Source organism: Lentinus tigrinus, assembly GCF_003813185.1.
Source record: "Lentinus tigrinus ALCF2SS1-7 unplaced genomic scaffold L226scaffold_22, whole genome shotgun sequence".
NCBI lineage: Eukaryota > Fungi > Basidiomycota > Agaricomycetes > Polyporales > Polyporaceae > Lentinus > Lentinus tigrinus.
In genome coordinates this window covers 418,231-429,144 of record NW_027137931.1, presented here as the reverse complement: position 1 = coordinate 429,144, position 10,914 = coordinate 418,231, and the positions used below count along the sequence as shown (strand labels likewise).

The following is a 10,914-nucleotide window of genomic DNA, read 5'->3' as shown; positions in this document are numbered from 1 at the left end:
ACCCTCGGTGACACGCCGCGCCGTAACGCGCGAGCCTCGGACGCCGCCCCTATCCCGGGGTAGGGTGTCATACACGCATGCGCGTCCGCGCTGCTCCTTGCCCTCACGCCGTGTCACGTCCCCTTCACGTCTTCCCATTTCTCCCTGCGCAACACGTCGCTGTTCGCTGTTTCACTAGACACCTGCCAGCCCAGCCCCGTCCCGCCCACCCCGTTGCGTTTTGCGTACGCACCGTGCTTTTTTTCTCATTTCTTCACGCTCGGATGCTCGGACACCCGGTACGCGGTACGCTGTATGCGCCCGCTGGCACCCACCCACACGTTCTTTTCCGTTTCCTGTTCCCCATCCCCATGTACGTTCTGTTGGTGTTGTTGTTCTCTCTATGCTGTGTGCAGCTCCGCTCCTCTCCCCGTCTTGACAAGTCTCGAGTCTCGAATCACGAGTCTCGGCCAGTTTTCTGGAGATATATCCTACCATATACGTACCCCATCGTGTCCTTATGTTTATACCTTCCCGCTTCGACTCCCGCTCACTCTGCGGTCGTTTTTCTTCTTCTTCCTCATCATTGCTTCGATCCCCCCGTCTTCTTTTCTTGGAGTTTTCATTAGGAGCCCCGGATGAATCTGACCCTCGTATCCCGTATCTCGTTACTTGTTACGTCGTATTCCGTATCTCTGTGTCAGTAGTCGTACTTTGTCTCGCCCTCTCGCCTTTGCCCTCGCCTTCGCTCACCCCCAGTGCCCACCTCGGCAAGGGGATACGGTATTCTTGCCCTTGCGCCCGTTCGCGCGGGCCCAGCTCACCACTCGCGACTCGCAAGAGCAGGAAGCGTCCGGCGGGGGCGGGCCGCGGCCGGAAGTTGGTAGCTGTACTTACATGTGCACACATACATACAGTATGTAGTATGTAGTGCTCATTCGCGACATGTACATATACTTACAGGGCCGCTGCGTGCGAGCAATGCGTGTGCGTGTGCGATCAGTGGCATGTGCGTGTGCATGTACATGGTGTGCATGGGATGTGCCGGGGAAAGGCGTGGTTCGAGGAAGTCGCTTGCAAGGTGCAGTAGGTGATCGAGGGATCGAGGTCAATGGAGAGCCGGGAACGGGGAGGGGGAGACGAAGAGGCGCGACGCTAGAAGCTGAGAGGCTGAAGGTGCGCACATTCGTTGAAACACATAGTCGAGACTCGAGATTGAGTCGAGGCATGGTCATAGCGGCAGTAGGATCACGACAAGGGGGAGGTGGGCAGTTGGTCTATGGCCCCTCCATTGAAGTTGCTGAATCCCTAACGCGCACCAACCATCTGCCTTGGTGCTGGCAGTACATATTTGTGGTTATGCGCCGGGGCGAGTATCATCATGTCCCCGAGGCATGTGCCACAAGCGCTGGCCTGTACACTAGAAGCCTTGTGGGTTATCGACGCTGCTACTAGTAAGTGTCCTCGCAACGAGGGCATGACCATATATTATGCCACCGAAGCAGGCTTCTAGTTACACAGACACAACGACGATACAGGAGTTCGGAACAGGGCGTAACGATACAAGTACATACAACCGTCAGACGGGGGGACCTCGGGAGCGAGAGCGCGAGGGGTAGCTCGACCATGGCATACAAACTATCATCATGGGAGAAAAAACAACAGCGGAAAAGGAAAACGGGGAAAGGGGAAGGGGAAGAAGGAAAAAAAGGGAAAAGGGTATCGCAAGGAGCGTGTGGGAGATCACCGATCTCCAGTAACTACTAACCCGTAACGAAGGGGACGAGAGGACCGAGTCATCGAGACGGGATATCGACGAGACATGCTGTGGAAACCCGAGAGCTCTAAACAAGCAGCACCTTAGGGCGCTGCTACGGAAACCCGAGCGGTCATGATCCCAGGAAAGAAGTAAGGCGACATAGGAGGAATAAGAAAAGAGACCGTGACTCGGACGAGAGGCGCGCCGCGGCCGGTCCCACGGCACGTACATACCCATGTCAAGGGTCAAGGTGAAGACCACCAGTGCGTGTATCCAGACACAGAGAGAACCGAAACCCCTTCCCCAGCCCCACTGGGGGGGCCAAGGGAGCACTCCCCCTGCCCCGCGTACCCGCACCCACGACGGGACGAGGCCGCTATCCATTAAACGCAGACGGCGCACACGCGCTGCTTCACTTTGTGCTCGACCTCGACGTACACCCACCGCTCGTCCTTCTCCTCGTGCTTCTTGCATTGCACGACACGGTGCAGCAGCGACCCCGCCCGCTTCAGGCTCGACTTGCGTCCCACGCTGTCCATGCCGTGCATGGCCCCGCCGCAGCCTTGGCGCCCGTGCACGCCGATCCCGCTCCAGGTCGACAGGTCGGACGAGTCCGTCGGCGCGGGGGAGGGGAGGTGGTTGAAGTACTGCCGGGCGAGGACCTCCTGCGGGTCTGCGGGGACAGACGGGGGCGAGCGCGACGGACGGTGCTTCTTCAGCCTGCGTCCGATCTCGAGGGGGACGTTGAAGCAGATGTTGCGCTCGGCGTCGCGCAGGGTGGACCAGGCGGACTCGTGCACGCTCGGCTCGCTGTTGACGAACGTCTGCTCGCACGAGTACTGCTCTGCCTGCGAGGGATGGTCGACTTCGACATAGCGCGAGGTGGAGGTCGTCGTGACCGAGAATGCGGATGACTGCAGGGCGCAACAGGGCATAGGCGTAAGGTTGTGTCACGACATGGGAAGAGCACGCCAAACAGAGTTGGAGACTTACCAGGTTCACTTCGACCATGACCGGGGCGGTTCCGAACGTCCCGGCCGTCAGCCTATGGTCCTCAAAGAAACCCTCGTCCGTCACGTCGCTCCTGGCGCTATCCATGTATCCATCGCAATGCCGTACGCCTCCGCCCGTGCGTACGTGCAAGTCCGGCCGTCTCGGATGGCTCTCACGGCTGCGACGGAACGGATTGTTGATCATGGTCCTGCGGAAAGGGACATTGGCTAGCGACGCGAGGGCCATTGACGACGGAGCGGCGGGGCTGTCGGGGGCGGTATTGATCCCGGGAGGGACGCGAAGGACTCCAGGAGCAAGGCAAGAACGCGAGTCTGCGTCGATCAACGCGTCACGCGCGAACGCGAGCGAGTCGGCTCCAGCAGAAGGGGGCGCGTACCCGGGACGCGTCCCCGTGGAGTCAGTCACCGCAATAGCGAAGCGGTCGATGGTGAGCACTTGGGACTGGTCATCGGTGTAGGGGATGTCGCAGGGGGAGTCAGTAGCAAGGTGATCGACTTTGCCTTTGTCCCCCTCCGAGTCGAGCAGACGCGCCCCCGAGAAGGTGACCATGCCCTCCTCCTCGTCCCATATTGCAGCGAAGGTGAGTGCAGTTCGAGGCGGGACAAGCTCAGACCATCTGCGCTCTGCGGGGACGTCGAAGTCCTTCAACCGCATCCGGGCTGCCTTGTACTCGGCCTGAAGCGTTTCTTTGTTAAAAGCGAAGAACAAAGACAAAGACGAAGACAAAGAACGCACCTCGCTGAGCTTCTGTTGGGCGTGCATCGTGTTGTGGCTTGCGAAGGAGGTGGACGTACTTCGAAGAAGAAGAGAGAGGACAAAGAGCGAAGCCAGGCGTGCTCGAGGGCGCGGGAGGCGGGGGAGGAAGTAGGTGGAAGAGGGGAGTATGTCCAGCACGCGCGGCGGTCTTCACGGGGAAGAGGAGAGAAGCAGACAAAGGAAGATTAATATCGCAGCAGCAGCTGAAGACAGCCTCATGTCCGTCAAGCGCAGACGTCAGCTTAGAACGGGGCACGGAGGCAAATTGCTCCCCTCTCATCATTCGTCCCTCTTGCTCTCACGGCAGGCAGACGACGCGCCCAAAAACGCGCAGGACGCGTTCACCAGAAGCTGATTGAGTGGCGTCACATCTTCCCGTGACTTGTGACTCCTCGCACCTTGCGCAGCATTCGTCCTACCGCTGATAGCACTGCTCACCTCAGAACCTAATAGGATGGCAATAGTATCTGATGTTCTTCGAGAGACAATGAATTCTGGGCAGCATCGCTGGTGGGATCTCGAGTACGAGCACGAAGACGCGAAGGAGCGGCGAGTGGGGGAAAAGCGGACCCAATCACCGGGCTCTATACCTGCTATCTTCGGGCCGGAGGGGGTACAAGGTCACGCCCTCGTACATACTCAGGGAAGGTTCGAACCGTGCAGACACGAGTCCCGCAGAAGCCGTAACGGGCGCATGCTCATGGATGATGTCGGGCATCTCGCATGCGACGAACGTCGCGCAGGCTGCGTATCTTCTCATGCAACATACTCGTCCACAGTCCCAAACGGGACAGGCGGGAGCGGGCAGCAGCGTGAAACAATCAAGGTCGGCATCGCTCTGAGCTTGTCCTACGAAGGTGGGAAACATATCGTCAGTCCGAGGACGTGAAGAAACAGAGGTACATACACAAGCTCGGAGAGCGAGGACTTCCATCGCGGGACTAGCTCGACCGCGTCGTACAGGGTAACCAAGACGCCGTCTCGATGATGTCAGCTATGAGAAAGACTCCCAGACAATGCACACGTACCGAGCCATATTCGCGGACGCGGAAACTTCCGTCCTGCAAGGCACCGCGGGATGGTGAGCAGATAGAGCCTCGGCGGCTCCGTCGGTCGATCACAAGCTTGCCTCGTGTATCCTCGTGTACCACAGATCTATCGCGAACTCCGCGTACGCCGCGATGACAGGCTGCGAGCCACTCACGACCTCAGCAGTATGACGATAGGCCCTTGCGAAGCATTAAGGATCTGCGCGAAGGCTGCACCAGCTGACCTCTCAGTTATTGAGGTACAGCGTCAACGTCGACCCATCCACTCACTCATCCCTACCGTCCATGACAAGGAAAGTATTTAGAAATAGGAGTATTGGGACCATACCGGAAGTGCGAGGAGAACGTCGCTCGTGAGTGCTGCAACGACTAGGACCGTCATGGCCGCTGACCACATGTCATGACATCTTCATGGCCGGTTTCTTGTGGTGAGTCTGGGAGAGACGTTTTCATGATCGGTACCCTGCGACGTTCGCGCGACTGGATCGCCTTTGAATAGCAGAAGTCGCTGCCAAACTGCGTAGCAGACGCAACCCCGTATCCTGCGCAGTCAAGGATCAGCCAACAGTAAGCTGGACAGGCACCCTCGACGACGTCCATAGTGGTCCCGTCGGCGTGCCACGAGAGGCGAGGCAAAGTTCGCAGCTCCCACGCACACCGGGGACCGAGGGAGAGCGGCGACGGAAATAGGTAATACAACCAGAAAACACGTACCTTTCACACCCGCGATCCACTCTTATAACAAGCCGACGGGCAGCTTCCTTCACCCTCGAGCGTGGCGCGCAGCAGAACCTGGTGTGGCTTGCAGCTACGAATGTACTCCTTCGGTTACGAAGGTACGTAGCAGCCAATCAGCTCAAGAGGAGCACGCACATGATCTCATGGTAGTACACGCACCATGATCAGGGCAACTTTGGCTGGCAGAGCTCCCGAGACATTCATGCTCGGATGACTGAGGAACGCCGCTGCAGAGCACAAGACGCAAGCGGTCCGCGGAGCGGGCACGAACCGCTCCGAGGTCGTCCACGACCGCGCTCCGCACAGATCAGATCCTTTGAGTGACGAGTCCGGGCACGCCGCGAAGTTCGTGGCCTTCGCGTGCTTGGCGATATATATAAGCTGGGAACGAACAGGGCCAAGAGCTCGCTGTCCTCGTCAACCGTCGAATGGGTGCCGTAACCCGACATCCGTCAATATCCCGACTTGACCTGGCTGCTCCAGCTTCAGGTCGGAATAAATGGTCGATGGACGACGCAGGGATCGCAGCTAGTCAGCAAGACGCTCGTGCACTCGCAGAAGCCAGCAGTATACCGAATCATGGAGAGACGACTAGGCGGGATTCGCCAGCGGCCTGTGAACGATGCAAGCAGCGAAGGCCAGTCTGAGCTTGCGATGCGTGATCTCGCCAATCGTGAGGTCATCTGAATAGGCCATCGCGGATCCTGCACCAACGACTTGACATCGCAACATCTATATTCAAGTTACCAACTGACTGATGATACGTCGGAAAGAAACAATGACAAACGCACCTCCGAGGCCCTGACGCTCGTCCAATATATACTGGCGAGTCCAGGTCCAGCGGGACCCTGTTGACCGACGCCCTTGTCCCGAGGGGCTGATGGTTCTCCCGGTGACGCAATATCACGCGGGGACTGTTTTCACCTTCACCGTCGGGACTCGGCGGACGCTCGCGCTGTCGAGCTGGTCTACTATCTGTCTTCCAGGTGCTTCCGTCTACCAGTATTTGCTCCGCTCGAACGGGGTTACGATAGGTGCGGCGCTCTGCGGCAGTCGAAGCTCGGCAGGTGTATCGGTGAGAACGGCATCGTGCTTCGTGAGCGGCGGGCAGCGGACCCGGTATTGTAGCATCAGACATGGGTCTCGTCAATACTCGTGGGCGTGTGACTTGACACGGGCGAAGCGACACTTTCGATTCGTTCGATTCGTTCGGCTCGTGCGTTCGTTCGTTCGTTCGTTCGTCGATATCGTTCGCTCCGTTCGTACGCTCGGACTTGATCCTTCGAATGACTGACATCGGATGGATTCGAACTCTGCACTCCTTCTTACTCACCCGCGGACTGCCACGGGAAGACGCACCGCGCCTCGTCGCCCGCGGGGAGTTTCCAATACCCAACATCGACGTCCCACCCGTCCCTCTTCTCCCACGTGCACTCCCCGCCCTCCCCAACGTCGAGCCGGTCGACGTCGTTCCCGATAGCGTACAGCATGTCCTCGTCGAGCACGACCTCTTCGCCGACAGGCCGCGGCAGCCGCACGCGGTCCACGACCAGACGGGAGAGGCGGCAGGCTTTCTCTGCCCGGCGTGCGAGCATGGGCCCGACCTCCTCCAGCCCACGCGCCGCGCAGAGCTGGAAGCTCAGCGTGGAGAGGTTCGGGCAGGGGAGGACGCCGTCCGGGTCGCTCGTGGGCGTGAGCGCAGCGCACACGGCCGCAATCATGAGATCTGGGGCGTCATCGTCCGGGAAGGACATGACCCCCAGCACTGCGAGGGACGGCATGCGCTCGAGCGGCGGCAGGAGCGTCCAGTCGCGGAGGGAGATGCGGAGGGTGCGGATGGCGGACAATGGGAGCATCTCGCCCAGGCAGTGCAGCCACTCGTACCACACGCTGGGCTCGCCGCCGTCCCAAACTGCCTGGATCCAGACCGCTGCCGCGCCGTCCTCGCTCTCGGTGAGGAAGTAGAGGCGGGAGCTGTCGGCGGCGAGTTCGAGACGCGTGAGGGGCGCCAAGAAGGTCAGAGAAGGGAGCATGTTCTCGCGGGCGGTGGTGTGCGACTGCACGGGGGCGTCATGGATGCGGATGCGGACGTTCCGGGGCAGGATGAGCGACGATATGAGTGCCTGTGCGCTCTGGAGCGTGCCGCCAGACGAGGAGAGGCTGCGGAGCTTGAGGAGTGGCACGGGCGCAGGCGGGGGACGCAGGTCGAGGTCGAAGAGGAGATAGCTCCAGATCTGGCCAAAGTGAAGGGACTCGAGCCGGGGACAGTTCGAGAGCAGATTAGTGATTACCGTGAGAGGAAGCTCCTCCATGAAGAAGTAGGATATGTTCAGATGGATGAGATTGGGGAAGTGATTGGCGGGGAGCCAGTGGCGGACATGGAGCAGGGCCATCGCGCACAGAGAGGGAGTCTCGCCGCAGAAGAGCATCGGCTGGTCCTTGACGTCGACACCACCGTAGATCTCGCACTGCAGGGTGAAGACCTCGAGACAGGGCACGGGGAAATCGAGGCGGGACTCGACAAAGATGTCGGCCGCCTCGAGACGTATGTCAAGCCGCTGAAGACGGTCCTGGGAGGACTTGAGCAGGAGATTATGGTCGACAAGACCACCACGGAGGCAGGTAGAGACTGAGATGGGGACGGAGCGCGAGCGTTGGAGGAAGGCAAGGACACGGGGCCAGACACGGTCATCGATGCGGGACCAGAGCAGAGGGATGTCTAGGGCAATGACGCGCCAGCGACGACAGACATGTGTGATGCGTACGATAGAGGGCTGGATAGCATCGTACCAAGGCCATGTCTCGATGTCGAGCTGAGGATGGGGCGCGGTCTCCCGCCAGAGGGACTTGAAGATCAGGCCGACGACTTCTGTCGGCAGCCTGTCAATTGGAGACGAAGACAAGCGAGGGGAGCAGGAAGAAAGACGAGTGAGGGGGCCGTCCAACATAACTCAGACGCAGAGACCTGTGAATGCGTGAGTCGCTGCCCCCGACGAGCAAGACGAGACGACATTACAGATCGCGCGACGGGGATGGCGACCATTGACGAGCGCTGCGGCTATCTACTACATTCAGCAAGCACAACACACAGAGAGACGACGAACGTACGTTGCTCGTTGTGGACGACGGCGAGGAGAGGGTCGGGGTCGATGGCAAGAAGAGGCGGGCCGCCCGCGCGACGGATATGTAATTATGGGCGCTTGCGGAGAAGAGGTCGGCCACCGCAGCGGAGAGAGGACGCCTGCTGTCTTGGTCTCTTCCCTCACCGTCTCATGCGATGAGCTCCTCTGCTGGTCTCTCCCGGCGTCGTGTGCCCGCCTCTGCCTCGTCTGCCGGCGACGACGACGCTGACAACGCCTGGGGATTCAACGGCACCGCCCCTTCAAACGGCGGCACCTCAGCCTCGCGCCCGGATCCCCCACACTCCCCCGCCCTCCACGCTGGTTCTGCATTCGAAGGCGGCAGCAAGATCGCATATGACCCTCGCGATCTCGAACGCGAAGACGAGGATGCCCGTCTCGGAGGCAAGCCGCCGCGGCTCACCATCATGGAGGAGGTCCTCCTCCTCGGTCTCAAAGACAAGCAGGTGAGTCTACCCACGCTGTATCCCTTCTCACCCCCCGCCTTCCCCGCGTATCCTCTCGACCATCAACTTCGTGCAAGATGCCGTCTTGAGCTGCTTCGGCTGACGCGAATGGAGGCTGGCCGGCGCGCGTCTCGTGCGCAGCTCCATGCCTGCTGCGCGTCGTTCGGTGGGGCCCGCGATCCATGTACCATTGTGCGTCGGTTGCGCCGCGCTGCTAGGAGAGTATCAGGGCTACAGCGGGAGGGTGCGTCAGTCGGTATCAACGGACCCATCTCCAGAGGCTCCCTCTGCGCGTTGCCAGCACGGAACTTAGAGTTCAACCTGTGCATGCTGTCCTCGAGCGTGTATCAATGTCCTAACCGCACTGTTCCTGACGCGTGCTGACCGCAATGGCAGGGCTACCTCTCTTTTTGGAACGACAATATCTCGTACGCGCTCCGCGGCTGCATACTCATCGAGCTCGCGCTCCGCCGTCGCATCGCACTCGTCCGGGACCCAAATCGGAGACAACTACCGCTCGCTGAGCGGATCGTCGAGGTGCTCGATGACCGACAAACGGGCGAGACGATTCTCGACGAGGCCCTCCGGATGATGAAGGGCCAGGAGCAAGAGAAGATGGCCATTAACAGCTGGATCGACCTCCTCAGCGGTGAGTCTCCCTTCTCCGACCGCCCTCCCTCCCGCCCTATGCACGACCCAGCGCGGGACTTACGCGACGCAGGCTGACCCCCGCCCCGGCGCGTGCTCTCCTCTGCAGGCGAAACATGGAACGTGATGAAGATCGGTTTCCAGCTAAAGCAGGTGCGCGAGCGGCTCGCAAAAGGGCTCGTCGACAAGGGCGTCCTGCGCACCGAGAAGCGCAACTTCCTCCTCTTCGACATGGCGACGCACCCCGTCGCGGATGTGCGCACGAAAGAGTCCATCGTCACGCGCGTCGTCTCCCTCCTCACCTCCACTACCGCCGCCGTGCGCCCGACCGCGCTCACGAAGGAGGGCACGCAGTGCCGCGTCATGCGCGCGGTGTGTCTCGTGTGTGCTGCGTATGCCGCGAGCGTGCTCGACAATGCGTTCGGGCGGCTGACATACGAGGACCGCGAGGCGGCGTTCCAGCGGTGCGACGACATCCTTGCCGAGTTCTCGAGTTGGCCGTTCGGGAGCAGCGGGTCGTCGGGGAGCGGGGCGTCGAGCCGGCGGAGGGAGGGCTCGCGGATCGGAATGGGAAGTGCGGGCGTCAGCTCGAGAGAGGTCGTTCTGGGGCTCGTGCAGGAGGTCAAGAAGGAGATGGTGGGCGGAGAGGAGGACTTGTGTTTCGAACTTATTGCGGGGGTGCTAGAGGTACTGTCCAAACTTGATTCGCTGCTTTAGGTCGCTATAATATGCCCTCTACGTACTGTGCAGTCTCCTCTTGATGTACATTTTTATTTGATTGCTTTTGCACGTTGCTGGAACCATATCCTGTCATTGACGGGCCCGGCGGGCAACGAACATGTTCTCGGAGACATCGTAGAAGTTACAGGCGCATACGACGGGGATGAGAGTGCACTGGTCTGGCGCCTTGGACCACTCGGACAGTTATCTACATATATCTACGTTCGCCGGATAGTTCTCATACACCCATCTCCAAGCTTGCCGAGAAACTCGTGAGATGAGTTCTCATCGCCAGTAGTAAGCCAGGGTCGCCCCGGATTGAATACTGCAGCAGGTAGCGTCAAGTGCGGTACAAGCGCGTTGCGAGTGTCCTCCTGATCGAGATGCGGGTGGCTAAAGCAGTCAGCCACCGCGCCACCAGGTTCTCAACTCGAATACCTCCATCGACGGACGGCGCATGTCAGATCGTGTGAGACCTGCTGTTGCACAAAGAGACCGCAGACCGCTATGTTGCCTATCGCTTGATGTTCGGTGTTCAACGTCGACAGTTGATACATAGGCCGAAGTGCCTCTGGCAGATTCGCAGTCTGCCATTACTAGGGGCTTGTAGAGTACGATCGGCTGCGAGATGCTGTCCCATGTTCCGAGTGCAGCAGCATACCGTG

General features: G+C 60.0%; 6 protein-coding genes across 6 annotated transcripts; 3 read left to right on the top strand and 3 right to left on the bottom strand.

The window, feature by feature from the left end:
* On the top strand, positions 1–766 carry L226DRAFT_151624 (uncharacterized protein). The gene has a single exon (XM_067672442.1). It carries the CDS (start codon positions 78–80, stop codon positions 606–608), a length of 531 nt encoding a protein of 176 aa, XP_067533239.1. The 5' UTR covers positions 1–77; the 3' UTR covers positions 609–766.
* L226DRAFT_151632 (uncharacterized protein) lies at positions 767–1,299 on the top strand. The gene is made up of 2 exons (XM_067672443.1): positions 767–1,155; positions 1,217–1,299. Exons 1-2 carry the CDS (start codon positions 925–927, stop codon positions 1,223–1,225), a joined length of 240 nt encoding a protein of 79 aa, XP_067533238.1. The 5' UTR covers positions 767–924; the 3' UTR covers positions 1,226–1,299.
* Positions 1,300–2,121: 822 nt separating this feature from the next.
* L226DRAFT_573078 (uncharacterized protein) lies at positions 2,122–3,514 on the bottom strand (the record flags this gene model as incomplete). Its single annotated transcript, XM_067684777.1, has 3 exons — positions 2,122–2,652; positions 2,732–3,427; positions 3,488–3,514. The coding sequence occupies 3 exons, from the start codon at positions 3,512–3,514 to the stop codon at positions 2,122–2,124; spliced, it is 1,254 nt and encodes a 417-aa protein (XP_067533237.1).
* Positions 3,515–5,478: 1,964 nt separating this feature from the next.
* On the bottom strand, positions 5,479–6,749 carry L226DRAFT_151497 (uncharacterized protein). Its single transcript, XM_067672441.1, has 3 exons — positions 6,629–6,749; positions 6,087–6,575; positions 5,479–6,027 (listed from the first exon to the last, which is right to left on the bottom strand). The coding sequence occupies exons 2-3, from the start codon at positions 6,431–6,433 to the stop codon at positions 5,781–5,783; spliced, it is 594 nt and encodes a 197-aa protein (XP_067533236.1). The 5' UTR covers positions 6,434–6,575; positions 6,629–6,749; the 3' UTR covers positions 5,479–5,780.
* On the bottom strand, positions 6,605–8,450 carry L226DRAFT_151424 (uncharacterized protein). Its single transcript, XM_067672440.1, has 3 exons — positions 8,404–8,450; positions 8,312–8,357; positions 6,605–8,260 (listed from the first exon to the last, which is right to left on the bottom strand). Exon 3 carries the CDS (start codon positions 8,241–8,243, stop codon positions 6,621–6,623), a length of 1,623 nt encoding a protein of 540 aa, XP_067533235.1. The 5' UTR covers positions 8,244–8,260; positions 8,312–8,357; positions 8,404–8,450; the 3' UTR covers positions 6,605–6,620.
* An 8-nt stretch (positions 8,451–8,458) lies between these two features.
* Positions 8,459–10,331, top strand: L226DRAFT_490202 (GPP34-domain-containing protein). Its single transcript, XM_067677311.1, has 3 exons — positions 8,459–8,881; positions 9,278–9,530; positions 9,639–10,331. The coding sequence occupies exons 1-3, from the start codon at positions 8,573–8,575 to the stop codon at positions 10,244–10,246; spliced, it is 1,170 nt and encodes a 389-aa protein (XP_067533234.1). The 5' UTR covers positions 8,459–8,572; the 3' UTR covers positions 10,247–10,331.
* Positions 10,332–10,914: the final 583 nt, after the last annotated feature.

Bases quoted from the DNA above. Each gene is read 5' to 3' on its own strand.
- L226DRAFT_151424 (XM_067672440.1), bottom strand. From the start codon at position 8,243: ATGTTGGACGGCCCCCTCACTCGTCTTTCTTCCTGCTCCCCTCGCTTG.
- L226DRAFT_151624 (XM_067672442.1), top strand. From the start codon at position 78: ATGCGCGTCCGCGCTGCTCCTTGCCCTCACGCCGTGTCACGTCCCCTT.
- L226DRAFT_490202 (XM_067677311.1), top strand. From the start codon at position 8,573: ATGAGCTCCTCTGCTGGTCTCTCCCGGCGTCGTGTGCCCGCCTCTGCC. The intron at 8,882-9,277 runs GTGAGTCTACCC...CCGCAATGGCAG, and splicing joins TCGGTCTCAAAGACAAGCAG to GGCTACCTCTCTTTTTGGAA. The intron at 9,531-9,638 runs GTGAGTCTCCCT...TCTCCTCTGCAG, and splicing joins CTGGATCGACCTCCTCAGCG to GCGAAACATGGAACGTGATG.
- L226DRAFT_151632 (XM_067672443.1), top strand. From the start codon at position 925: ATGTACATATACTTACAGGGCCGCTGCGTGCGAGCAATGCGTGTGCGT.
- L226DRAFT_151497 (XM_067672441.1), bottom strand. From the start codon at position 6,433: ATGTCTGATGCTACAATACCGGGTCCGCTGCCCGCCGCTCACGAAGCA. The intron at 6,028-6,086 runs GTGCGTTTGTCA...ACTTGAATATAG, and splicing joins CGAGCGTCAGGGCCTCGGAG to ATGTTGCGATGTCAAGTCGT.